We start from the raw sequence: 27,804 nt of genomic DNA, 5'->3' as shown, positions 1-27,804 counted from the left end.
AGTTGCTTGAATTGCAAATTCAGTTTTTATTTTTGCCATTTTTCTTTACAAAACTGAAGGTTTTCAGCTTTTATATTACACGTAATGGGAGCAATGAATAACAGGAGCCTAATACCTGTTCTAAGGATTTAACTTGACCTTGACGTGATTTTCATTGATTTTTTTATGAGCTTTTCTTTCTTCTAGCTTTCCAAGACTAACTTCTCCAACAACAATGACTTTCGGGCTCTTCTGCAATCTCTTTATGCCACATTCAAGGAATTTAAAATGCATGAGCAGATTGAAAATGAGTGTATCATTGGTTTACTTCAGCAACGTAGCCGGACAGTGTACAATGTGCACTCGGACAACAAACTCTCAGAGATGCTTAGTCTCTTTGAGAAAGGGTTAAAGAATGTAAAGGTAAGTAGACTATAAGAAGGACTTGTGTCCTACGGAAAACATGCTGGGATTACATATTAGTTTGCCTCAGCTTTTCTTAACACTCTCTACAAATAAACTAAGGGGGAAGAAGAAACACTTGTGGCTTCTTGATACAGTGGTGAAAGCTTTCCAGTCCAAAACACAAATTATTTTGCCATTCATCACAGTTAATAAATTTCTAGTAAAAATTCTTTTCAGAGGTGTATTTTGTGACAGAAATCCACCACTGTGTAATTGAACGTGTTTTGGAGAGACAACGTGGAAGTTTCAAATACAAAGACTGCTAATTGGTCAAACCAGTATCTGACTATAGAAATAGTATTTTTTATTCATTTGATAGGAAACCCTGAGTATCTTTTCTTGTGGCACATAGCACTATATTATTTTCACAAATGGAGATGATGACTGGACTTCTTTTTTTTTTTTTTTTAAAAAAAAAGCATTGTTTTAGTCTGTTAGTGAGTCATGTACTCCTTCCAGTAATCTGCTGCTCAGTAATGCTGTTAATGTTCCAGTCCTCAAGAAAGTTTAAATGTTATTTCTTCAGCTGGCTTTTTCATGACTTAGTCGTTGAATTCTTCTCCAGTAGAATCCTACTTGAATTCTGCTGTGTCTTGCCTTCAGGGTACCCAACTCAACTCCCCCTTCCTGCACTCTAAGAACTATAGTCTCCAGTAATAATGTTTCATTCCATATTACATTTCTAGTACACATGGTCTGTGTGTTCAGTAAGAAAAATACTAAATAAACAGTTGACTGATTCCATTTTACTATCTAATGTTGTTTTTGACCTGGGAATCCTGCAAATATTTCTTTCCCTGTGCATATCAAACCTTAACATTTGTCTTAAGTTGTTTCCATTAATGAATTGGAAAATGAAGTGAAGCCAGTTTAACACTTGGCTTTGTGTTATGCCTTCTCTGATAGGACGGTAGTGTTTTTCTGTTACTTGACTTCATAAGTGTGGAAGATCAGATTTCTCTACCTTTTTGTTTAGATACGTTAACTGTTTAACTTTTTTGGAGAGTGTAGTTAGCTTAATTTAAAACTGATGGCTTAAGCTTTTTTCTGTAATAGTCAAGTTTTCTTGATGTTGTAGAAGTTTGAAGAGAAAAACTTACCACATTTACTGTAAGACTTATGAGGAACTTCAGTATGTTGCAATTACTGGGCAGACTTGAGAACTAAATTCTTATTACTGGCACAGAGAACAAGCTAACAAATTGATAGATGAGGCTGGTCTAACTTTTAAATGTTAAAGTCAGTTACATCTTTATTTAAGAGTTCTTTCAAATTCCAAAGTAAATACCTGTAGAGCATGTCTGACTAAATGCTGATTATAATTTGGAAGCTAGAATTGTAGAATAACTCATGTAAAATGTATGCAGTTAAAAGATGAAGTGGAACTGCTGTGTCCTAGAATAATTCTTATGCAAAACGTGCAAATGCTTAGATTAGTCTGTTACTACTTTGAACTTTGGATGAGAGTGTAGATTGGCAGACTTCAGTCTTTGCTCCTAAGTAAAAAATGTGATTAGACAAGTTAATTCATGTCTTGATAACAAAATAAATTAGAATTGGGCAGGGAGAGAATACTTTGTTCTGCCTAGTAACAGGCCAATACAGACTGTCAGCTTGTCGTGAAACTTTTTAAGTGAACACATTCTTACCATGAAATGGAGCGAACATGCTGCATGCATGGGGAAGACATAATGGGCTTTACTTTGAAACACTGGTTTATTTAACAGTTCAACCTTTGGATGAATGGACAAGATTAGATAATAGTTAAATCTTCGCTTTCTTCTCAGAATGAATATGAACAGCTAAACTATGCGAAACAGCTGAAGGAGAGATTGGAAGCCTTTACGAGGGATTTCCTTCCTCATATGAAAGAGGAAGAGGAGGTAGGTAAAACTCTTCCTCAAATATTATGATGGTCTTCCTTGGGGTATGGAATGACTGAATAGAAACAAAGGGCTTAGAGGTTCTTTTTTGTTGTTGTTTCAAAATTCTCTGGTTTTATTACTATGCCAATTTACATTCAGGGCTGTGGTGTCATTGTTCTGTTCTCTGACTGCAGTTTGACACATTCTGAAACTGAATATGTTGAAAAGTTGTGATGAAATTCCAGTCCTTAAAAAAATGATAACAGAAGTCCACTGGGGCTGAGATTTGTTGAGCAGGTAGTAATTTAAGGGGATATGTAGCAAAACTTACAGGAAAAAGAGAAGTCCTGTAAACCAGTACTTCATGACTCAAACTGACACTCCCAAACAGCCTCTGACCTATATTTGAAACATAGACTAGTACTGCCAGTCTGAGGATTTATGGGTATCCAAAAACTGGGAAGCATCTTCTGGAGAGAGTAAATCTTCCGAAGTCTGTCTGAGAGAAATCTTTTCTCATGTTTTTCTTCCTTGCCACTTTGCCTTCCGTGTGAGTACCTTGATAAGTTATATAGCTTAAGCAACTTTTAATCACTTCCCTTTTCTGTTGGGGAAGACAGTTAAACAGCTTGCCTGAGACTGCAGTGATCCATTGGCAAGCAGAGGGTTGGAATGCAGAACTTCCATGGTCCTGTCCTTAGGTTCACTTAATGTATGACGTGTTTTACTTGGAGAGAATGTGAAACAGGAAGTTCTGTGTTGGTAGGTCTGTGTAGCATTATCAACTATCTCTGTCAGCACCAGACTTTTTTTTTCCTTTTTCCTTTGCTTTAGGTTTTTCAGCCAATGTTGATGGAATACTTTACGTATGAAGAATTGAAAGATATTAAGAAGAAAGTAATTGCACAGCACTGCTCACAAAAGGAGGCAGCAGAATTCAGAGGTCTTAGTAAGTGGAATCAAGCAGAAGAGCTTCAGAAGGTTTTTAAGTATTCTGTGGATGAGAAGGCAGATCAAGGTGAAGCATCTAACTAAAGTTAAAGTAATTTTCAAACTGCAATTTTTATCTAAAAAGCCACACCAGTGACATACCTAAAGTTACATACTGGAAGATAAAATAGTTTTTAAAAAAATGGGAATTTATCAAACTGTAAAGTTCCTGAAGTTTCAAACTGTTTGAAAACAGCCTTCTTGGCAGGTTGTAATCAGTTTCAATTTATCAAGCGAAACTACTTAATTACATTTTTTGAAGTAGTGATAGATTATCACAGGGTAAAGGTTTTATGCTCACTTTTGAAGGTTCTTTGCAAGAAGAAACCTGATTCCTGTCTCACTGTGAAGTCTTATGTACTTTGTGTCTTATAAAAATAAATCCCTACTAATTAGTGAAACCTGGTATTTCTAAGGACTCCTGAAAACTTAGAAATATCTTTTTCTCGAGTAAATTCTCCTTAAACAAAACATTAAAAAATACCTTAAACCGGCGAAAAAACCTACTAACCAGAGCACTGAATTTGTTATTTTATATAGTTTTCAGCTGTCTTTGTACTATGGTGATAAGGGAGAGTTATTGGAGATGGTTCCTACTGCTGTCTATTGAAGTATTAATTACAGCGGTCAAATTCTAGCCTCTAATGTAATATTTCGTATTACCTTTCATTCTGAATGGCCTGTTACCATTCAGAAGTTAAAATTGTCTATGCTAGTAGTTAAAGCTAGAAATAAAATGAGACAGCTGCAAAGAGTTAAACATGGACTTCTTGCCGTGTCCCAGTCAAGAGATTGAGTGCTTTTGCTGAGTGGTCCCAGCTGTAGATTCTGTGTTCTAGTACGGTTTCCTGGGAACGTGGCAAAGCAGGTATATATATCATATATGACATAAAACGTTTTTTTAAAGCATTTTGTTTATAGCAGATACTGCTCTCATCTCGCTGTGGTTGAGTAGCAGCAGTTTACTTTTGTCCAGGGCTTTTTTGGATCCTTTGGGGGTCAGGGTTGGAAAAAAACTAGCAAGTTGAGAAAGTGGCAAACAGAAAAGCTGAGCTAATTTGTTTTTGTTTAAGGTGGTATTATGGTGAAAGCTTTTTAAAGCCAAAGTGATACCTACTTTTTTTCCAACTCTTTTGCCAAGCAATTGTTTAAATTTTTTTCAGACACTATTTTTTCATTGCACTAGTCAAAATGTGAGTTCCACTATTATCTGAAGTTGTGTTTCACTTAACACACACTTTCTGTATTTCAGAAACCGAAGTAACAGGACACACCACAAATATTACTAATCTTCCTCCTGAAGTAATGCTGACCATTTTCAGTTACCTTAACCCCCAAGAGTTATGTCAGTGTAGTCAAGTAAGCACTGAATGGTCACAGTTGGCTAAAACTGGATCTCTCTGGAAACATCTTTACCCTGTTCGCTGGGCTAGAGGTAAGTTAAATTTAATTCTTTATTTGAAAGCATGTCAATTACCAGAATTTCTGAGTTTATAGAAGAGGAATGTTTTAGTATAGGCTGTCATGTACAATGAAGCTGCTAGCTGAGCATGCTTCTGGCAAGGATGGTGCTCTGAAACTTGGTTAAATATTAAAAATCCCCGAAAAGTATTTCTATCTTGTAGAACTAAGAAACTAAAAGTTGTCTTGGTTGTAACTCATGAGTAACTCTTGTATACAAACTGTTCATTAGTTTTACCAAGGTTTGTTTGCTTGCGTGAATGCTAACAAGTATATTCACTAATACAACAACTTAATTATGATTTAAGAATTTAAGGGGTTTTAATTATAAATGCTGCTGTGACACCTACATCCACAATATTTTTATTTCATTAGGTTACTAGGTAGGAAAAAAAAAAATCTTTTTGTTAATTCCTGGTTAGTGTGTTCTCCTCTGAGAGGTCTGTCCTGTGATGCAGAATGGTAGTTTAAAACAAATGGAGTTCTGTTACTTCCTGACAATCATTTTATATTCAAACTTCAAAGAAAAATGTATGAATGTTAGTTTTAGTATTGATTCTTTAGGTACTGCAGTAGAAGTTATTGAAGTATTGTAAGGGCTAAGTGTTTTGTGTGTCTTTTTTTATAAATTCTATTTGTCAAACTCTGCTGTTAATTAGAATTTCCTATTGAAAAGTGTACTCTGTATTCCAATGAGGCCAGTTACACGTCATCAGAGTATATTTGTAGCTTTAAATATTTCTATTTGTATTTGTCCATATTTATGTAAGTATTAAACAATTACTGGACTATGGCATTGCAGACTTTGCAATTGCTGCCATGTCAGGGTAGCTGAGTAAAAAGGAAACTATCTGTGCTTTTTAATAATAAGCTATATTTTATGAGACTTTGTAAGATTTTGAGAGAAAACTAACAATATCTACCTTAAATTTTGAGATACATAAAAGCTAAAAACTTCTTTCTGGCTTCTAAAATCTATACAAGGCAGAAATGAGCTAAATAACTCTTAGGTCTGAATTATTCTTCTTGGTTGGATAAATCTTACGGAAAATAATAGATTGGTCCTGTGCTGGAAAAGAGCGAGTGGCGAGGAGGGGTTTCAGAGTTTAAACTGTTAAATTTTTGTTTTTAACTAAAACCTAGTTGGCCTGATAACTCGGTGGTGCCATGCAAAAAAGATAATTGGCAACTGCTTAAAATTATTTATTCCTAAATCTGTTTTTGGCACAGCAGGAAGCTAGTCTCATGATGTACTGTCTATACTACTACAGTTGTTTGTGCAGAAGTGCTCTAAACTGGGTGGAAGCTTCTCAAATAGGATTTACTGCCAGAAGGGGGGCGGGAAGAACATAAAACTACAGGCTTAGTTAATTTTTTAACATTTTTTTCCTCATACAGAGAGGGCTTCTGAGGTGTTTTATATATTACAAAGATGGGTTAAAGAAGATGAGAAATGTTACGAAACCTTCTGCTTCACAGTTGCTTGACAATCAATTAGGATTTCATTGTCAGTGTTGCTCATATAAGAAACTTTGTTCCTTTAGATCCCATTCAACAGGGGTTGCTCTTGCTTTGAGGTCGCAGGATGCCCTACTACTGAGATACTAGGATAAGCTGTTTCTGTTTTAAGCATGTCTATGCTGAGGGAGGCTGCAGACCTGCTTATACTGCGCCCAATGCTACAATACACCCGAACTAGAAGTAAATTATGCCTGTGCAGTATCCCTTGGGAAGAGGAGGTGCCCTACCAGCTAAAACAGTGGAGCCGTTGCTGATATGTGTGTTTATCCAGATGTTCTAAAAAATGATTGTCTATTGATTTGAGTCATGTGTATGCTGTAATTGAGTATTGGATAGCTGTTGTAAGTAGGCTGCTTCTCGAAATTGGTCGTCTTGATCCTGGAGTTGTCATGTGCAATGACTAAACCCAGGCTAATAAAATGCATCCTGGTTGACTGTATATTTGTGAGATTCCAGGAGAAAACAGAAATGTTTTAAACCAAGTGTTTATATTAACCGTTAACTTTTAGTATATTTACCAGAAAACTTCAGCACCTACACAATTCAAATATTCTGTAATTGTTTCTGTTATTTTTGCAATGATATCGGTCACTACCAAGAAAATAGGGACAACAGGCACATCTTAGAATAGCATAATAAGCTTTAAGTTCTGTAATGGTACTGAAACCGTTCCAAAAATCTTTTGAAGCTTTAAAATATAGAGCAAACAAGCATTATGTAAAGGTTTAGTCCAATCTTAGTTGAGATGAATGCAAAATTCATTTGTATCTTTAGGTCAATTAGCAGTATGCTGATAAGTTTATCATTGCTATTTTCTGCAGTGATGAGAAGTTTGTCTTAATGTCTCCTTTTGTGGTTTTTTTTTTCCTCCCTTTCCTTCTTTTTTGGGGGGCTGAGTAGGTGATTGGTATAGTGGTCCTGCAGCAGATCTTGAGACAGAACCTGATGAGGAATGGGTGAAAAATAGAAAAGATGAAAGTCGTGCTTTCCAGGAATGGGATGAAGATGCTGACATAGATGAATCTGGTAAGTAGATCTGATTTTGGTGATTTTATTTCTTACAGCTATGTCATCTTCAAGAAAAAACAAATGTATAAAATGGAGTCTTTTCTGTAAAATCAATTTAAAATACAGAATTTTTTTTTATAGTACATCAAAATGATAATAAATACAATAATACTTATGTTCTGTCTAGATTAAATGCTTACTAAGACAGGTAGACTTATACAGTAAAAAAGAATGTGGGAAGTTTTGCCTAGCAACAACTAAAGGTTCTTTAAAGGGGTGCTCTTTTTCCTTATCTTCATCTCATCTTGACTCCCAGTTGCCTGGGAAAAAAAGGGCAATGGGGGGTGGAGGGGAGGCAGGCAGCTGGTTTTAATGAGCTGAATTCATTCATCTAGGAGAGAGCAAACATGGGCGCAGGTAGAAGAGTTATGTGGATGTTTCTGGAGTTAGGAAGCAGGTGAAAGCTAGGCTTCATCTCTTCAGGAAGATTGGATGAATCCTCTTGCATCTTAATGTATTCTAGGCTTAAATTAACTTTTGTCTTAAGCTGTTACTCTCAGAGCATTTCATAATGTGATGTATTCCAAAGTATAAAGCAGGTTGGTGGAAACAGCTGCCCCAGGCAGCCCTGAGCAGGGCACAATCTGTAGTAAATATTTCTCCAAGTCCTTTAATGATAATTTTATGTTAAGACTCTTACTGGTTTTACTTGCCATTGGAGTTAAGCTCTTCAGGGCTGTTAGAAAGGCAAGTAAATAGTACTGAAGTCTCATCTTTAAAAACTATGTTGAGCTAGAGTTCAGCATAAGTTTGATGTAAGGTACTTTCTGAAACTTTCTGAAAGCTTGTTGAGCTTTCTTTAGTTTCCTGATAACTTATTTGAAGTAAGATGGCAATGTGAATTCCATATTACTCAAAGCATATTTTAATTCTTTCTCTTTTGGTTTTATTTTGCAGAAGAAGCAGCTGAAGATTCACTTGCAATTAATATAGCACAAATGGAAAAACATTTACTTCATGGCTTAATTCATAATGTCCTCCCGCATGTAGGTTCCTCAGTGAAGACACTAGTATTGGCCTACAGTTCTGCAGTGTCTAGCAAAATGGTATGTAATTTGAAACTGCAGCCTCTAATTAATAACTGATATGCCTGAGTTTAAAACACTCGGGTAGTGCAAATGAGTTACAATTCATAAGAATGTTAATTTGTATGTTGTTTCTTGACACTGTGTGCAGCTTTATTGCCTTGTGTCTTTACTGATTATTTTCCTTTCCTTTGCTTTTCCAGGTTAGACAGATCTTGGAGCTTTGCCCCAACTTGGAATATTTGGATCTCACTCAAACCGATATTTCAGATTCTGCATTTGAAAGGTTAGATAATTGTTCTTTCCTTTAAAAAAAATAAAATAAAAATTCATCTTTTAGAGTGGTAGAAACATTCAAACATGTCTTAGTCCATTGTCCATGGAGAGATAAATAGAGAAATCACATTGAGGATTCACACATAACTAAGAACTAAACCAGAGTAACAAATCAATGAAATAACAAGTGAAGCATGTAACTTTGTAATGGCCATTTAAAATGGTCTGTCTTCACTATTGAATATGTATTACCCATCAGCATGTAGCTATCCATAACAATAATTGTGTTTCGTTCTCGTATTAACAACTTGAAATTGTTGATAGATTTTTGTGTAGTCAGTCAGTTATGGTAGTTCTTGGTCTGATATACCTGGGAGTGTTTGAATTACTGTTATTTAAGACACTGATCAAATGGTGGGCAAAGCCCTAAGGCTTAGGTGTAGCAACTGGATTTTTAAGTTTTACTGAAGCCTGCAGAAATTTCATTGATGTCAGCGGGATAGTGCGTGGATGCAGAGCCTGTACCAATGGGTCTTATTGTAATACCGAAACTCAATGGCTATTTCGGTGTTCAACACTTTTCATTATATAGTGCTTTCAAGTTTGGGATGTTAACAAAGACGATTGTACCAGCATGGATGCTAGTAACAACGCTGCAGCATGTGCAAGAAGTTTTACTTGAAACAAAAGCCTTACAGAATTTCTGTGGCTCAGAAATCAATCTTTGTGACCTTCTGTCAATCTCTAGTGAAATGCTATTTGTTGCTCGTCATATATTTTGTTAATGACAAGCTGGTGTGTTGGAAATACAGATGAGTTTGGCTTGGTGTAAATATAAGGAATCACTTATGGAAAGTAAATGATAGTTAGCATAAACTATGGATAGGTAAAGGTAACTTAAATCAGCTATATACTTTTATAGCTAATCATGTAACAATATTACTGTAGATCAACTTTCGGTTCCAGTTGAAAAATTTAAGGCTGAAGGGGTGAGGTCTTGTTAATATGAAAGTCTGATTTCATTACCATCTCTAATTCTTATCACTTTTATGGAATAATTAATACTGTACACAGAATGTGTTTCGGGAATCCAGCTACTCTCTCTGAAAGAAATGGGAAACAACAGAAGGATGTATGATCTAACTACACTGATATTCCAATATGTATAAACAGCCAAGCTTGAGAAACTCAAATACTAGAAATTCCAACTATTAAAACATTTTTAACTTAATATTATGTCTCGGAAGTATTTTTCTTTTTGATGGGGGTGAAATTTGCTATTTCAGTAAATTCTCTTTTTTCAGCATTCCAAGAAGTTAACTGGGATGTCTAGTAACTTAGATGCCTCTTGGTAACTGTGTTATGCACAACAGAAGCTGCTTTTTGAAATTGTCACATGTATTTGGTGTTTGCAGTCTTATCTACTATTTAAAAATTTGTTCAGTGTATGGCGAATTTGGACTTCTTTTAAGTCTCAGTATATGGAAAAGTACAGGTTGTTACTGATTCATGATTCATTTTGTGTTTTTTTAGATACAGTTTTTCTAGGCATATGTGCAGCAGATCTAAGCTGTCTGGGATATTTTCTTTAAATATTCTGTGAATTAATAAAAGTATTTTACTTATGAAATGTTCGTATGTATATTTAACCTTAACACCTGTTTCTGAACAAAAATTAAAAAACAAAAAGGGGAAAACCAAACAAACCACTTTCTTCCCTGATTTCAGTTGGTCTTCAGTTGGTTATTGTCAAAATCTTCGCCACCTTGATCTGTCTGGATGTGAAAAAATCACAGATGTGGCTATAGAGAGAATTTCCAGAGCACTGGGTATCATATCAACTCACCATACCAGAGGTATCCTGAAAAGCTGCAGAAGCAGGCATGCTAAGACTTTTTGGAAAAACAGAGAGATTACTCTGCAGTCCAGCAAGAAGTATAATTGTTTGCATGAAATCAACAATGAAAACCTCATTGAGGGAGGAGATAGTGAACAGCATTGGACTAAACCTGACGGCTCAGAAAACTTCAGTTCTGCTTATGTGTGGATGCTAGATGCAGATGACTTAGCTGACATTGAAGATGCTGCGGAGTGGAGACACAGAAACGTTGAAGGATTTTGTCTTATGGAACCAACATCCCATATCAATTGTTCTGCATCTTGCTACAGTAGAGACATTTATGGAATAAGGACTAGAGAGTGGCAGCAGCACTGTGCTTCTACTGACTTGATTTACTGCGGTCACTCATTTTGTTGTGCTGGGACAGCACTAAGAACTATTCGAGCACTTCCAGAGTCCTCTGCACTGTGTAAAAAACCAACAAGGACTAAGCAGTCAGAGAAAAAAGACTCAGCATACTCTGGGAGTGAAAAAACAGATGAAGACGCTGCACGAGTTCTTCAGTTTCTCAGTTTATCTGGGTGTTACCAGATCACAGACCGTGCTCTCAGGTGAGGAGACATTTTTGAGCTTTTTTGCTGCAGTATGTTTTTTCTAATTTTATTTGTTGGGTCATTCTGGGGTGAATCTGCCTAGTTTCAGTAGAAACATTTTAATTGAAGAAATTCTGGTAAGTTTTAAGTGGTCTTCACATCTTCAAATATTTATAGTACCAGACTTGAAAACTTTCTCCAGCTTATCCTTTGGGGATTTAAAAAAAAAAAAAATCATTCAGATGTATTCTTCGAAATCAGGTATTTTTGTGAATTTGTTGTTCTAGGCAGTATTAATTAACTTAGATTTGATCTTTAGTAACTTCTTGTTAGGAAATTGTGTTGATTCACTGATTTTTATTTTTTTTTTTATTATGCCTGTCAGTACACTTGAAACTTTATGAAACTGGAGCAACATCTCACTTAACCTGGATAATGTCTGGATAATGACATAATTTATGGACAGGCTGTATCCATGGGCCAAGGCCAACTATATGAGGTTCAACAAGGCCAAGTGCCATCTCCTGCACTTGGGTCACAAGAATGCCGTGCAGCACTACAGGCTTAGGGAAGAGTGGCTGGAAAGCTGTCCAGCAGAAAAGGACCTGGGGGTGTTGGTCAACAGCTGGCTGAATGGGAGCTGGTGGTGTGCCCAGGTGGCTAAGGCGGCCAACAGCATCTTGGCTTGTATCAGAAATAGCGTAGCCAGCAGCACTAGGCACCTTGTACTTGGCACAGGTGAGGCCCCACCTCAAATACTGTGTTCAGTTTTGGGCCCCTCACCACAAGAAATATGTTGAGGTGCTGGAGCATGTCCAAAGAACAAGTTGATGAAGCGTCTAGAGCACAAGTCTTATGAGGAGAGGCTGAGGGAACTGGGGTTGTTTAGTCTGGAGAAAAGGATGCTGAGGGGAGATCTTAGCGCTCTCTACAACTACCTGAAAGGAGGTTGTAGTGAGGTGGGAGTCAGTCTCTTTGCTCAAATAACAAGTGATAGGACAAGAGGAAATGGCCTCAAGCTGTGCCAGGGGAGGCTTAGATTGGATATTAGGAAAAATTTCTTCACTGAAAGGGTTGTCAAGCACTGGAGCAGGCTGCCCAGGGAAGTGATTGAGTCCCTCCATCCCTGGAGGCATTTAAAAGACATGTAGATGTGGTATTAGGAACATGGTTTAGTGGTGGACTTGGCAGTGCTAGGTTAATGGTTGGACTTGATGATCTTAAGGGTCTTTTCCAACCTAAGTGATTCTATGATAATTTTGTATGTGCAGAACACCATGTTAAATATGGCTTCATATAGCAATTAAAGGAGGAAGAAAAAATAGTTGACTTGAACATTGAGATGGCTTCAAGAGTTAAAAAAATTCCTGTATGTGATATTTGCCATTGATATTTTGTATTGTGTCAGAAAAATGTAGTTATTGCTTCATAATGAAAATGGGATGAGGCTGAAGTACTTGCAGCCACCTGCTCAGGTGTGCTGTAGTACTTAGGGCTAGTTAAAGCCTCTTGGAGTGAGAAGACTTCCTGCCTACCTGTACTGTATGCTGTAGTCAACTGTGAAATAGTGTGAGGTGCTGCTGGCATTGATTTGTCTCTCTGGAGACTTCATCCCTACTTGATGTTCAGAATTACCAGCTGTTCAAATGTCTCCCATAGTGTTTCTTCTGGCACTTACTCTTTCACTCACCAGAGTAAGCTTCAGGTAGCTGTGACTTGGTTTTGAGCTTGTTGCTGAGTGGTGAAGTGGACTGGTACTGCTGAGTTTTGTTTGGTGCTGATTAGGTCATGCTGTATGTAGTTTGCGTGTTACTGGTCTGTTTTTTCTTGACTCAGTAATCCAGAACCAAAGGGAGATTTGGTCATTGAGTCATAGGAAGGGTTTAGTTGTATTGGTTTCCTATTGGTGCTTTTTGGATAAAAGACGGTATTCAAGAGCTGAGTGTGCTGCAACAAGTGCTGCTTGCACTCACTAGAATAGTTTTGAGTCCCTGAGGAAAGAGAATGAAACCTGGTAATAGAAACGCGTGCCAGCGCATTTCATAGAAAAGTTGTTAACTGATAGCTGGTTTTGCGGTCAACAGTTCTACTTCTGCCTGCTGACAGGAGAAAGTTGCTCTGAAGGCATTTTCAGTTTTACATCCTGGCTTGAATCTGCAGCTTGGTGATTCAAACCCGGGTTTTTTTTCAGGTGGGTGAGCGTGTTTGTGATTGATCTTGGGCTGGCTGCCCTGTGAGCTTGCAGAGAAGCAAGCAGCTGAACACAGAGTCATTGCTCAGATGTGATACTTCCATGAGGCTGTTCCATCAGCAGCCAAGCTCTCTTGCTCTCAGAGGGGAAAATAGAGACTTCCGCTTGAATAATAAGATGGTGTATTGTCAGAGAGAGGCTCTGCTGTCAGCCCTAGGAAAATACAAATTTGGACTCCAAAATAATTTTAACCAAAAAAAGAAAAAGACACTCAAACTTTCGAAGTGTAATGCACGAAGCCTGAGAGCGTCATGTTTTCAGGGTGGCTTGAAGAATATGCATCCTCTTGAAAGAGTTGCCAAAATCAGTGCAGTTTGGAAAAGAATGTCTTGGTAGTTCTCTGAAATACTTGGCCATCTCTGGAGTCATTCATAAACCAAGTGATTTACCATTTAATTCTGTCAGAAGGAATTGTTACTTTCTCTAGAAATCGGTTCATTTTTCAGGTCTTTTATGCAGCTTCAGGGGTGATCCCCTTTACAGGGTATGAAACTGCCAGGTTTAAAACTACATGGTTTATTAGAGGTGTGGGGTTTAGTTACAAGGCACAACTAAGTCTGTGACTTGGCAACATCATGGAGTACTTGTCAGTCTAGCACTGTGCAGATCCTTAACGCCTCTCTTCTGTCTGTTAACAGGGCATTGACTCTGGGAGGAGGACTGCCGCATTTGGAACACCTTAACCTCTCGGGTTGTCTCACTGTAACTGGTGCGGGCCTGCAGGATTTAGTTTCTGCATGCCCTTCCCTAAACGATGAACACTTTTACTACTGTGACAACATTAACGGTAATGTCTTTTTATGAAGATATGATGCTCTTCCAGGGTTGCGATGTTTGGTTTAAGGACACTTTTAAAACACAACAAAAAATCACCAATACCTCACTTTTTTTTTTCTTGTTTCACACATTAATTATGAAGTGACAACTGTTAAGTCAATTTTTCCTTGTTTGTTCTTTTGGGTTTTTTTGCTTGACACTACTATGTGCTTGACACTGTTCTATACTACCTAGGGAAGCATTTTTAGCCCATGTATCTCATAATTTAATTTAGCATAAATAGTAGGGGCTAGAAAGTACGTCTCAGTGAATACGTACATAGCTAATACACACTTGCCCTCTTTGTATCTTCCCTGCAAACCATGTCATTCTGTTTTCTTTACGGTCATAACCTCAGATAGAGGCTTAGATTGGTATCAAAGCAGTGGTTTGTTAGGAAAGGAATGGCGTATGTTTTGCCATGCAAACCTCCCATATTGCAGTAGTATTGGTATAGGATATTTTTGATCCTATCATCGTGTGTCCTTATGGAAAACGTGATTTAATTTTTCTGGTTTTGCTTGAGTCAGTAATTTAGGGATGGATCTAAGCTGGGGAAGGATCTGGATAACTGCATAAAATATATTAATGGTGCAAGTCTTCTCAGTGTTTACCACACTGGAATTCAGTCTGTTACATTAAGACCAGTAAGCATTCATAGCATTAGAGGTGGGAACCATGGTGTGACTTGTATTCCATGTGTGAATTTAAAACAGGTAAGTGCAACAGAAAGGAAGAGAGGTTAATAACTGAGTTCACAGGATTATAAGAGCTAATTGTGTGTAAAACAAAATTATATTCCCTGGTAGTTCATGGTGTTCAGCTCAGTAATTTGCATCTGTATTGAGATGCAGCCACAGTAAGGGTACAGGATGCCAGAGCTTTGGTACTGCAAGTAAATCTGTAATGACGTTTGGGTACTCAATTCACTGAAACTAATAGATGATGCACTTGGGTTGGATCCTAATATTAGAAGTGAAAGTATTAAATCATATTTTGCTTCCACAATTTTTGCACTACTTTATACACCTTTTTGACACTGACTGCTGTTTTGTTTGGTTGGTTTTTTTTTAATTTTGAGACACTTGCTTTTTGTTCCTTCCATTCCATCCGGACCACAGCTTCTAAAAATCTCACGTTTCAGCCTGAAAATGTTAAGGTGCCTTTTTTAAAATCCTTCACTGATTGTCCTTCTTGTGTTGCCTTGAGTTTAAGGATGTCTTCAAAGACCAGTTAAAGCCTTTTTCCTTTTACAGCTGATTCCTTGCTATTTTTCCTCTGTTTTCATTTCTGTCATCTGTTGATGTTCTGGTTTGCCTTCAGGCATTTCTGTTTCTCTCCTTGTCCCTAGAATACACTGCTGTCTTATTCTGGCGTTGTAAACTAATACTCTCTTGTGTGAGTCCACCACTTTAAAGCTTGGCTATTCCATAATATACTTAAGAAAATATTTATATTTAAACAGAATACTTTTTGGAATTATTCTGTAAAGTTGTCCTGATCCTCTTCCTGTTTATTTCCTTCCTTTCACTGCCTGCTGGAAGCTGTGAGCCTATAAGCTCTGCTTGGCTCTGTAAAGAAAGCATCATGCATGTGGCTGGATGAACAGTTACTCCTGTATAGAGAAATCAACAGGAGAGTGAGGCTGTAATTGTGTGACTTCTCACATCTGTTGAGAAATAGTAGCATCTCAGAAGTTTGTTGCTGTTTTCTTTAAGAAGGAGGTCGATTAAAAGCTTACCGGGGTGTCCTAGCAGAATTCTGAAATGGGAAATAACCTTTTCTAACTGCATCCCCTGTAGTTTTATCTGGGTACTGTTCTGTGCATTTTCATTCAAACTTCATTGTGATAGGACTATTCAGTTGGAAACTAATGCCTTATTCCACTCTGTGGGCAGCAGGATTTCTGTGACAGCTTGAACTATTTCTGTATCATTTGGTATTTCTAAAGTAACCGTAGGGAAAACAATAGCTGTTTCGTTCAAATGAATCCATATCTGAAGCTGTTTGCACATATATAGGTTGTATTATTAACTGCTGCACAAAGATTACTGCTCTGTAAGCGTGTAGAGAATAATTCCATCATTTTCTTTGCCCACCAGCTTATCAGGGATTGTTTTCGGGGAAGGAGATATGTTCTGGGATCATGTTGGAAAACCCGTCAGTCTTGCAGAACAAAAATTGGAGCCAACAGCATGGAATTTATCCGTCTTTGAATAATAAAGATACCACTTTGTCGTCTGTTGACATATAAGGGCTTTACTTTCACCTATAGCTTATTTGCAGTTTTTTTTTTTTTTCTATAAACACTGAGCCTAACAGGGGCCCTTACACACAACTTCATTGGGTTGTCTTTGTTGAAGGGTTTCGTAGGCATGTTTGTTTGCAGTTTTCAGATTTTCATTGCACGTGCTGGTCTAACCATAGTTGCTCTACCTCTTTAGTAGACTAAAACTAAGAAGGTAGAGCAACTTTAGACTCAGTTGTGCTGGTGCACAGCAGTAATATGATGCAGTTTTTATGGGCAGAGACCATGAATTTATGCACAGTTCCAAATTTATTTTGTTTAACTGTTAGTATGACTTCAGTTCTTGGTTTGCATACTACTGTTTAGGATCTCTACCTATGTTTTGCTCAACACTGGAGACCTGGAGTTAGCTATAACCCTCAGCTGCAGCTGAAAACAAATCTGTCAGTATACACCCCTTCTAATTGCTGATTTTGTTTAATGTCTAAAACACATTTGATTGTAAATCACACTGAACTCAGTAAGAATACTTTAATGTTTGAGTTACTTCTTGTGACTTAGAAGTTTATATTTCCCCATAGGCTGTTTTGTCCAGCTGTGTTCAATCTCCTTACTGTGTTCTCAGTTTTAAAGCCTGGAGTGCTGTCAGCTTCAGGATTAGAAAAATGGGGCTCCCTAATTTCTGCAGCAGTAGCTCTTTGCAGCTTTTAAGAATGATACAGTTTCTAGAGTTTTTAAATGATGTAGTCCTCAGGTGCTGTAACTAAAGAAATAGGGCATTAATGAAATAAAGTAGAGGTGATTCTGATGATTCACTCTTTTCTTCTGGCATTTAGAAATTCATTGGTCATAGTTTGATCTGTCTTCCAGCATTGGATCCAAGACTTTGCAATTTCTGTTAAGATTTATGGACTCCTGTGTGCAGATTTATATGGGAACGCGTTGTTGTTAAACTCTGAGAGTTTGTTCTCTCTTTAAGTTCTATAGACAACCAAAGTGCTCTCATAAAGGTCTGTAAGTGTAACTTTACCAAAGGCTGATAGAGTAGTACTTTACAAAATCAGATTTAAATTTAATATTGCCTTTATGTATTTTTTTAAAGCTAATGCTTAATTTGATCACTCTTTTGGTAATTCCCCTGTAATGTATTACTTTTGCTAAATTCTCTATATACACTGTGCAGTGTTGTTGATGATGGAGCCTCTCACTCAGTGCTCAGTTCCTCCTAGCTCATTCTTACAGCCTTCCTGTGGCCAGCATTAGTCTCGCTCAATATCAAGAACTGGGGTTGTTGAAGGCCTTTTTTTTTTTTCTTTTTTTTTTTTTCTTCTTCTCCTTCCCTTCTTCCTAAATAGGTCAGGGATCAATCTTGCTGTAGACCACATGGGTGTTTCTGCTGCCACAAGTGAGAGCTAGAGCAAGTGGGTAAAGGGACATGGTAGTGGCGGCTGGTTGTCCTGGCTGGAGTGGATCTTTCATCAAGGTCTGGGTTGTCACGTATTCTTGGTGAAATGCCTAACTTCTTTCCAGGAAATTTTTACTAGTTTTGGTTTCACTAGTACATGAAACAAAATGGAGTTTTCAAATAGCTATGCTCCTTTCTTACATTGCAATGTGTGTTTATATGTAGTTTATTTGAAAACAGTTAGAGCTGTTCATCATGAGTAAGCAGATCTCTATTCTGGGTCACACGTGAGTAATCAGACATGCATGTAAAAAAGCATTACAATAATCCAGTTTAGAGGTAACTCTACCAGTAATGTAGACAGTGTCAGGTTAGATGAATCTGATTAACTTTGCTTTCCCAGGTGAACCAGCCCAAAACACATTTAATTTAGGCACTTCACTGCTAGCACTCAGTAAGTTTTCACAGTCAGTAGAGAGGGACCCTTCTGAAAGTGGTTCAGCCCCACTGTGAGATCTGAAAGGACCATCTCGCCGGACAATATAAAAGGAACTGTATACAGTTACCATATTGCTTAAGCTGGTGCATCATGAATTGAAGTCCTTGTATATAGAATCCAAAGAAAAGAGAGTGTTTTTTGACAAGGTTAAAGAGGCCGTTCGAACTTAAACAGAGGTAGTTTGAAAACAAAGTCCAGTCTAATGAGGTCAGTAGCAAAGAGTGGGGAAATCAGAGATTAGGAAGCCAAAGAGATGTAGCCAAAAGTCAGTTGTAGTAAATACAGGTAGTGAAACAAAAATGGTCTCTGTGGATACCAAAAATGAAGGCATTTCAATTTTTCTATTTTCATCAAATGTGAAAAGAAGAAGCTAAGGAGGGCTAGGGCATTTACAGAGGAGATAAATGACCTGTGATGGAGGAGATCAATTGCCATGTCAAAACATAAATTAAGTGAGTCATAACCAAAGAGCCTTACTGTTAAAACTACCATTAGTCACACTTACTATCTTCTTGTAATAAGAGCATAAAATACCCTCCAAATTATGGGAATTGCCTGTATATGCTAAGAAATAATACAGAGTGGCAGATTTTGGGAGTTGTGATTTGAATCTGAATATTTCATTTTGTCAGAGTTCTTTATCGGCAGCTATAAAGGATGTGATAAAGTTAGTGATGATATGAGGATTTGATGTAGGACAAGAAATGCAGAATAGGAAGAAGGGTGAATTTTCACTGTGATGTGGTTAATCATAGAATCATAGAATGGTTTAGGTTGGAAGGGACCTTGAACATCATCAAGTTCCAACCCCCCCTGCCATTGGCATTTGTAATTCAGTGCCTAATAAATTAGGAAATGAACCTATAAGCTTTTCGGATGATGCTGTTTACTTAAAGTTTCTAAATTTTTGAGATTTTAAGTTGCTCTAAGACCGGTTTAAATTTAAAAACTGAAAGCTAATTAAAGGATAGGAAGAAAGGGCAGGGCTTAATGGTTCCTGTTCAGGATGGACGGGAATCTGAGAGGTGACATCTCTCTCCCCGTTCTCTCTCCCCCAAGAGTTCTGTGCTGCCATCAGTCTTATTCAGCACTTCTGTTGCTGTTGTGGTGTAAGAAATGCAGACAGTAATTTCCAAGTTATTGAGTGGTACTGAGCTGCCTCAAGTAATGATACTGGTGCTGAAGATTTCCAGAAGGACGTCTTATGAACTTCCCGTATAGCTGTATGTATGGTTATATGTCTGGGTGGTTGGGAATAATCAAACTGTGATTGCATGAAACTGAATTGAAGAGCTGGCAGTTGCAATGTGGAGACAATGATTTCGGAGAGCTGTTGGTTGGTGCTAATTCTGAGATCTTTCCTGTTTGCAGCAGCAGCCAAAAAAGCCACCAGTGTTATGCATCATCAGGGCATTGAGAGCAAGATAGTGTGCTGCATGGTCCTGGAAGCCTTGGGGCACTCACATTTGGAGTACTGCATGCGGTTTTGGTCTCCCCGTCTTGAGGAGTGTATGTAATGGAGTTACAGAAGATACAGAAGAGGTCTATTAAAAAGAGTTAGGGAACTGAGCAGCTGTCTTGCAAGGAGACACTCAGAAAGTTGGGATGTTTCAGTATGGGAATGAGAAGGCAGGAAGCCGGGATGACTTCCCAGAACTGGGAATGCAGTATTAGAGCTCAGCAACAGTAGATGAAGTGGGTAGGTGATTTAAAGCAGATGCATAATGTAGTGAACTTCTGGAACCGTGGGGAATTGTGGAAGCAGTTAGGATCAGGTTTAAGAAGTTAAACAAATGGATGCACAACTGAGCCGTAAACAAATACTAGAGTGAATGGACTTTAATGCCCCTACTACAAGTTAGGGTTGCTGAGAGGACATAAAAGGTATGCACGACAGGTTTATATCATCTCCTCGGTAACACTTGCTGTTGCCAGTGATGAAGGTAGGGTTAGATGGACCATCAGTCAGACCTAGAAGGGCAGTTTTTATGTTCCGATTATGAGCATGAGGAAGAACATTCTTCAAATGAGCAAGAAAAGGATGGAAAAGAGTATTAAAATATACTGAGTATTCCCTGCCTTGGGATGTTGTGGTTCTGTAGGTTTTGTCAACAAACATTTTACTAGAAATGTGACAGTTGCTTCAAAATTACTGATGCACTGCTTAGCTGTGGCAATGCTGAGGAAGGTCAGCTACGACTTGGAAAATGCTGCTGTACAGGACATGCTCTGCTAAACCAGCTATTCAGAAGCACCGAGTCTCCTTTTTAAAGGCCTTGTGAAGAAGCTTTCAAACTCTAGCTCGTAAGTGACTTGGAGGTTCAAACTTTAGTTCAGGTGAATAAAAAGATTTGAAAAGGAAAAAGTTTATTGACAAATTAAAAGCTTACTGTTTTGCATACTGTGCTTCATTATAGCTTCAGGTTTGTTTTATTCAGTCTCATGCATGTTAACTTAATTACTTTGTAGAATATTGCTCATCGGTGTGTGGCACGAAGCAGAAAGCTGATTTCCAGACACCAGGTTCTTGGAAATTAATTGAATTATGACTTTAAATTACTGTTCAAGGGGAGAAAACCAAGCCAGACAATGACCTAGTTCATTATGTGGTTTTGCTATTTTTTTTAAATGTATTAAAAACACCTTAAATATTATTTGATTTGTCTCAAATACAAAGGGGGGAAATCTGGGTTGTCCTCGTTAGGTCTTACCAGCTTGTTTTAGTTAACTTAGCAACCCACTTCCAATTTATGTTGGGTGCCAACATGAATGTAGGTGTTTGTGTCTCTACAGCAGGCATATGGTTGCAGGAAAGAAAATCCTGTAGTAATAGATGTAATAGTTTCTTATCTCATGATCACTTTAACATTTCCAATTAAAGGGGTAACAGTAAGCGAAGGTAAGTGGAGGTGGGTAGAATTACAGTGTTGGTTTATACTGGCTGTGCTTGCAACTTTTTCTGTCTTTTGGAATGGCTAGTTTTTTAGCCTTATGGCTTCTGATAACTGCAGTGATACTAAACATGATTTTCTCTTTAGTTCTTGAATTTCCAGTCGGACTATGTGAGGTCTAGCCAACCATGAAGTGTTCATGGAGAAAAAACCTTCCAGACTGAAAAACTATTTCCATTATAGTAGAAATAGTTTGGGAGATTGTGGTTTCTTTGGTAATGCCATGAAGTCATCGTCTGAATTTGAAAAAAGAGAGTTAAATATGCACTGTGAAAATATACCTCAATTCTGAAAGCTAGCTGTGAGGGCTTGCTTAAACTGCATTGAGTATTGCTCATCGTACGTCTGTGTCACTTTGAATGTGTTATCTTCATGGGACTAAGCTATCCAAGCAAAAATCTCTTGAAAAATAACTTGTTTCAATCGGGGTTTTTATACTATGATAGTACTGGCAGTGTTTCAGGCTTCACAGTGCTGAATGAAGTTTAGTGTATTAAGAGACACATTCTGAACTACCAGGTTATGAGGATTTTGAATCCAAATAAATGGCCTTTTCTTCTTTTCACATTTGTTCTGTTTTTGTGCAGGTCCTCATGCTGAAACCGCCAGTGGATGCCAGAATTTGCAGTGTGGTTTTCGGGCCTGCTGCCGCTCTGGCGAATGACCGCTGACTTCTGATCTTTCAGTCTACTTCATTTAGCTGAGCAGGCTTCCTTTCATGCACTTTACTTACAGTTCGCATCTTGTGTTAACAATCCTCGGAGTGAGATTTGTTATACTAGCCTGACCCTGCCCACAACTTCAAAATCTTAATTTTGAGTGTACTGTACAGTGTTGTAACAATCTCACAAAATCTCATTTGGTTTGAAGGGTGTTGGGTTTTGTTTTACTTAATTTGGGGAAGATGGGAAAACATTCAGATTTTTTTTTAATGCCACTTTCTTCCAAGTTTGGCACTTAAATATACTTTACTGGATTTTTTTGTGTTAAGTGAATGGTTTTTTATTTTGAATCCGTAAGTACAATATGAATCTCTGCAGAGAATTTGAAATGTATTGTTTGCATTTGGGTAACAATTATACATCTTTAGGAGCCTTGTTTCTCCCCTTTTCCTCTCATCCTGAAGTTGTTCTTTATATTGCAAAACTAGGGAAATTCCCACCTTCCTTTTGCATTTGGTTTTGTATTTGGGCTTGAAAGACATACTCAAATAAAACATTCCCACCAACAAAAAATATATGTAGCAGTTGAATATATATGCTTTAAAGGTGTAATATCTGGGTGTACCATACCAGTAGGCTGCAGAGGTTGGGTGGGTGGGCGTTGCAGTGGGTGCAGAGCTGTGAACTTTGTAACATGTGTGGGGTTTGGTTTGGTTTTGTTTTGTTTCTTCTCATGGCTGTGTTAAGATGCACAGAAAAGATTTTTTGATTACAAGATGATTTTTTTTTTTTTAAGATTTTTGAAATAACCTCAAGGGATGTCAGTTTTTATTCCTGTGAAATTCATGGAAGACAATACATTTTCCTGATCGCTTTGATTTTAAAAAGACCCCTTGCTGAACAGCAGGAGACTGGCAGGGAGGAAGAGAATCTGTTGTTGGGCTGAGTGAAACCTGCACTAGGAAGAGAGACGAGTAATGTATAAGTCGTGCGTGAGTGTGTGAGAAGTGGTTTGGGGAAGAGCCCACTGTAAGAGGTAGTGTAGCCCATGTTAAGTTGTAAACTTTAATGGCCACCTGCTAGTATGACTGGTGTAGCTGTAGCTTGTTTTTCGCTTGGGCAGAGGAGGGGTAGGTGGCAGCCTTTGTAGAAGGCAGACAGGTTTCCCTCCCTGCCCCATCCTGCCTAATTTTGAAGACTGACAGTATGTCAAACTAGTAATTTTACCTGTTTTACTAATCAGATAATTTTTTTTTTTGAGTAGTAGTTATTTAGGACAGCAATCATGGTGGCATATGTAGCTTTCAAGATTCTTGGTGTCTGGGAAGTCAGCTTGCAGGCACAGCTGGAGATTACAATACACTGCCAGTTTTGATACCATCTTGCTCCTACTAATACTGAAGAGTAGTAAGGAAAAAAATACAAGTGAATGTAGAGTTGGTGCAGAGTTGGCTGTTCATGGTTAACAGCTGAACACAGGGTGGAGGCAGAATGTACAGTGCTTAGTTAGAAGCCCACAGAAGAGGTATAAAAGGACACCACTATTCCATCAACTGTTGCTTCAAGGAAGCTGCATTAAATTTACTTTGGTGCCGAGTGGTTAGAGTAGATACATGGCCATTTGTGCAACGCTGACTGAGGCAAGATGAGAGTAGTAAGGTATGTGGTAGGCTTTCTTGCATCTGTCCTTGTTCCAGAAATCTTTTGTTTCTGAGGCTGGGAAAGTGCTGTTCGACGTCCTTCTCCTCTTTGCTGCTAGGTCATGTTTTCTGTGCAGACTGGTAGAGACACAGCTGAGGGCCAAATCAGATGCAGAAAATTCTGTTCACTTACATACACTGTATTTCTTCTTTCCTCGTCTCTGAAGGGGAGTTGTAATAAACTTGGTAAATGTCATCAGTGGTTTTCAGCAAAGCACCACATGATGACAACACAACTACTCCCTTCTGCTGGAGGTTTATAAAGGGAACCTGTGGCAACCAGAGGCTCTAAACCAAAGATTTTGTCTAGTTTATTAGATGGACTGAGTCTAGTTTGGAATTAAGCTCAAGAACAATCTTAACTTTGGTATGTTCTGATGAACATCCTTCCTAAGCTCAACCCACCATCACTTTCACTCGGAAGAGTTTCATTAGTAAGGTAACTGCAGGAAAAGGAGATATATTTACACCAGCATTAACAGTTAACACCACTACTTATCTATGAATAAGCAAATTTGATTGTTAGTAAACTATTCAGATCTTTTACTAGTGTAACTTGCAGATAAGGACTTCATACTCCAAAGTAATTTAATTTAATTAAACTCTTGTATAAAATGAGTGAGATTCCACTTAGGTTTTGGTATGAATATTTATTAAAGCCTTTGTCTTTAACTTTTATGTTAAATATTAAGAAAATGTTGTCTTACACCTCTAAATGGTGCTGGCATTACACAGACACAGAAGTATGGCCTTCACTGGTGCATGAGAATTTATTCATGGGTCTTCATTCAGTCCTGGTCTTCGTTCAGGAACTCAGGTAATGGCAAACTCTAACTATTTGTATTGTAACTGAATGAAAATGTCTTTGAAGAGGAAGGAAGTCTGTAAATAAAATAACCTGACTAGCTAAAAACATAGTCTTCAAGGCATGATTCCAAGAACCGTTTCACCTGAAAATAAGGCAGCCAAGCTCTAACATTTTACTCTGCAATGTCACTTCATGTGGGTGTGTGTAATGCTTTTTTAAGAGTGTGATGTCCCACTGGGAGCTATAAAATACTGTATAAAAATCACCTATTAGTACTGGAATTTTAAGCAGTCAGTCTCTTCCTTAGCAGTAACAAGTATCTTTGGTTGTAGGGTGAATAAAGCTCATGTATTTGCAGCTACTAAAAATCAGGTTCTTGCTCTATTTTTGAAATACTTGGGATAGCTCAAATCAGCAGTGAGAAATCTGTTATATTTACCCCTACATAAGCAAATTTCTTGAGGTATTCCAACTGCTCTATACTACCTATTTCGAACAAGTGAAGCAACATAAATCCATACAGACAGAACATTTTGGGGATAAGCATGAATATAGACAGCTAGAGCAAATTCAACATTAGAAACATCAATGGTATGAACTCCTGTGCTGTGTACAGCTTCTATTAAAGGTCTGACTTCAGAAAATGGCATATGAATAGGAAATCCAGAGACCTGGGAGAAAAAAAGAGGAAAAGACATAAGGTAAGAAGAAAAGGTAAAAGCACTTGAATACATACATAGGGTCAAAAATCTGTTTTACTGTGCATGTAAGTTTATTTTTTCTATTGCTGGCCTGAGGAGATGCAATAAAAAAGGCCATTTTTAATACCACCTATTTCATATAGTGTGGCAAGCTTTGACATTTTTCCTCTTTAATTTGGGTAAGTTCAAAGTGAAGATGTTTAGAAATCCTGTAGAATAAAGTTATGCTGTCGGTGTTCAATAATACATAACTTTGCTTTTCTGCCTTTCAACTGTTTTTAATTTATTGTGTTCTCCTGTGTGCACTGGCTGGGGATTTGAGGTAGCAAATGTCTCCTGCCCATAACAGATTTCAGGTCTACCAGGAACTGGAACCTCAACTCATTTTGAAAATTGCCAAAGTTGTGTATAGTATAGTTACCATGTGTGTTTTGCACGAAAAGCAGAAGGACGTAACCTTTAGAACAGCCTGGAGGAATAATGCATGGGTACACCACTAGCTGCAGTGAATTAATAAGTAAATTTGCTTTAGTTTTCTACTCGTTGCTCTACTCTAAAGACGGAAGTAAACCATGTTGTTATAAAGCATGTTCTTGTGTGGGCTCCTGCACCTGTAAGTAGACCGTGTGTAGCACTACTCAGCACCAGTGCCAGGTTCTTGCCAACAGACTAATGCAACAATTGACCCATAAGCATCCAGTGCTCAGAGACTGCGCTTGTGTTCGTGTGTTGGAGGCAGTGACTGTGGTGGTACAGCAGTAATACAAGAACACTGCAGCCAATTTATCTTTACATTCTCATCTTGAACAGAAAGTTTTTATCACCAACGTCTACAAATGAAATAAAATAGATCATCACTCCTTCACTCTGTAAATATTACATTGGTTTAGCTTTTGTATGAAACCTCTTATGACTTTTGGTAGTAGAGGAAATAAATAGCCTAGGACACTTCTATACCACAGAGTAGTGATACTAAATCCCTAGGATTTAGATTCCTACTTCTCTGCACAAGCCATATATATTCACAACTGTACCCTGTAATCTCCTAGCTGTTTTTGCAGCTCTGCCTGATGATCGTCTTCTACATCTTTGCCTTGGTTTTGTTCCAGCAGTGGTAGAAAGTTACGCAGGGTAGAGGTACAGTATCGGTTCCAACGAGTTAGATGCCTCGGTCTCCATTCCATAATCTTATCTTTTAATATTTTTTCAATCCTGCAATAAAATATACCTATTATTACAATTCTGGTATTTACCAGACACCTTTACTGATCTCCCATGACACACTTAGTACAGATTATGGGGAATACAAGTGACCTCAGTTAAATTTACCACCACCTAAAAGCACAGAAAAGCAACGCCAACAGAGCTGTATGGTGCCTGCATGTGCAGTAACAGAATGGGAGGGGCAGGGGCTTACAACCCTTTTTAGCCTACAGCCTCTCTTCTCATCCCTCTACAGCATTTTGCTTATTGGGAAACTGTACTGCAATGCTTGATCAGTTTGTTCTTTCTGCCACTCTCTATTAAAGACAGAAAATGAAAAAAAGCCCTGTTGAAAAACAGCTTCTGATTTTTTTTCCTTTTTAGGCCATTCTCAATTCCTCACATTCCAAGCATGTTTTTAGGACCTAGGTATGAATATGCTTGAGGAATGTAAGAAGATGCTCCACCCCTCATGACCAGTATTGACAGCATTATGTAGAATTACCTGCCCTGTAGTTCCACGGCGGCAGCCTTGTCTGAATGCTGATAAACTAATTCTTCAGGCTAGCAGTAAATAAAAAGTTTAAATATTAAAGTGCAGTCTCTCTAGCTATACAACAATGTAACTTCAGGAGTTACTGCCTTGATGGTACTTGCATGAGTTCACAACTACACTAACAATAAAAACATTAACTAGATACCTTTTTTTAAAGTAAAGATCAACTGCTTATACCCTTGAAAAACTGTACAGAAACTTGTTTGTTTATGAAGATGTGTGTACAGCTGGAAATCATGCCTTCCTAGCTGTAAGACAAAACTTGGCATTTTCTTTATACCACCAGGCTACTTATTTTGATAGCGTTGAGTTAAAGATTGGTCCCATTTACTTCACTGTTATCCTGAGATCTTGCATAGATATTGAGAGGAAAACAGATGTGCATTCATTCTGAATAAAACCAAATACTTTGCAGTATTCCTGCTTTCATTTTTTTTTAAGGAGTACCTGGGAAAATCTTTTTAAAACCCAATGCTATTACATAAATATATTTACCACAGAAGTCCAAAGAACTTAAGTCTCTGTGTCTGTGATCTTTCAACCCCTCAAATGAAGTTGGTAACAGATACATTAATACCTGAATGCTGCAGAGACCAGGGTATGGCAAGCTTCTTGAAAAGAAAGACTTCCAAAGTTTTGGTTTGCTGATATCAAAATTTATCCTTACTGGGGAATCATATTCTTGCATATTAAACCAAACCTACAAGAAAGCAAATTTGTTTTAACTTTCAGCATATAATCACATTCCACTTACATGGCAATAAAATACTATATAATCTTGACCTCCTGTAGCAGTTACCAGGATGAGTTCATATGAAACCAGGCAATCTTGCATAGTCACAGCTGATGCGCAACTTTAGCATTCTCACATCAGAAGGGGTGGTGCTGGTCTGTCGTGTCTTGTGCTTCCAAGTATGGCTT

The 27,804-nt window shown here is 37.9% G+C and overlaps 2 protein-coding genes across 3 annotated transcripts in view; one reads left to right on the top strand and one right to left on the bottom strand.

Annotated features, from left to right (window-relative positions):
- Positions 1-167: 167 nt before the first annotated feature.
- Positions 168-22,488, top strand: FBXL5 (F-box and leucine-rich repeat protein 5). Its single transcript, XM_009887620.1, has 10 exons — positions 168-402; positions 2,232-2,327; positions 3,144-3,327; positions 4,552-4,734; positions 7,182-7,307; positions 8,247-8,395; positions 8,578-8,660; positions 10,379-11,101; positions 13,973-14,121; positions 21,841-22,488. Exons 1-10 carry the CDS (start codon positions 268-270, stop codon positions 21,915-21,917), a joined length of 1,905 nt encoding a protein of 634 aa, XP_009885922.1. The 5' UTR covers positions 168-267; the 3' UTR covers positions 21,918-22,488.
- A 2,300-nt stretch (positions 22,489-24,788) lies between these two features.
- Positions 24,789-27,804, bottom strand: part of CC2D2A (coiled-coil and C2 domain containing 2A) — a 53,666-nt gene continuing 50,650 nt past the window's right edge. For both annotated transcript variants that reach the window (XM_009887618.1, XM_009887617.1), the window contains 4 exons: positions 27,461-27,583; positions 26,833-26,891; positions 26,159-26,336; positions 24,789-25,094 (listed from right to left, as the gene is read on the bottom strand). In XM_009887618.1, the coding sequence (XP_009885920.1) occupies positions 24,906-25,094; positions 26,159-26,336; positions 26,833-26,891; positions 27,461-27,583 (549 nt within the window). In that variant the 3' untranslated portion in view covers positions 24,789-24,905. The remainder of the gene's footprint in view (positions 25,095-26,158; positions 26,337-26,832; positions 26,892-27,460; positions 27,584-27,804) is intronic.

The sequence above is a fragment of the Charadrius vociferus genome, unplaced genomic scaffold (assembly GCF_000708025.1).
Source record: "Charadrius vociferus isolate BGI_N301 unplaced genomic scaffold, ASM70802v2 scaffold306, whole genome shotgun sequence".
NCBI classification, from domain to species: Eukaryota; Metazoa; Chordata; class Aves; order Charadriiformes; family Charadriidae; genus Charadrius; species Charadrius vociferus.
Note: the sequence above shows the minus strand (reverse complement) of the source record. Positions and strands in the feature narration are given on the sequence as shown.

Bases quoted from the DNA above. Each gene is read 5' to 3' on its own strand.
- FBXL5 (XM_009887620.1), top strand. From the start codon at position 268: ATGCATGAGCAGATTGAAAATGAGTGTATCATTGGTTTACTTCAGCAA. The intron at 7,308-8,246 runs GTAAGTAGATCT...TTTATTTTGCAG, and splicing joins TGCTGACATAGATGAATCTG to AAGAAGCAGCTGAAGATTCA. The intron at 8,396-8,577 runs GTATGTAATTTG...TTGCTTTTCCAG, and splicing joins CTGCAGTGTCTAGCAAAATG to GTTAGACAGATCTTGGAGCT.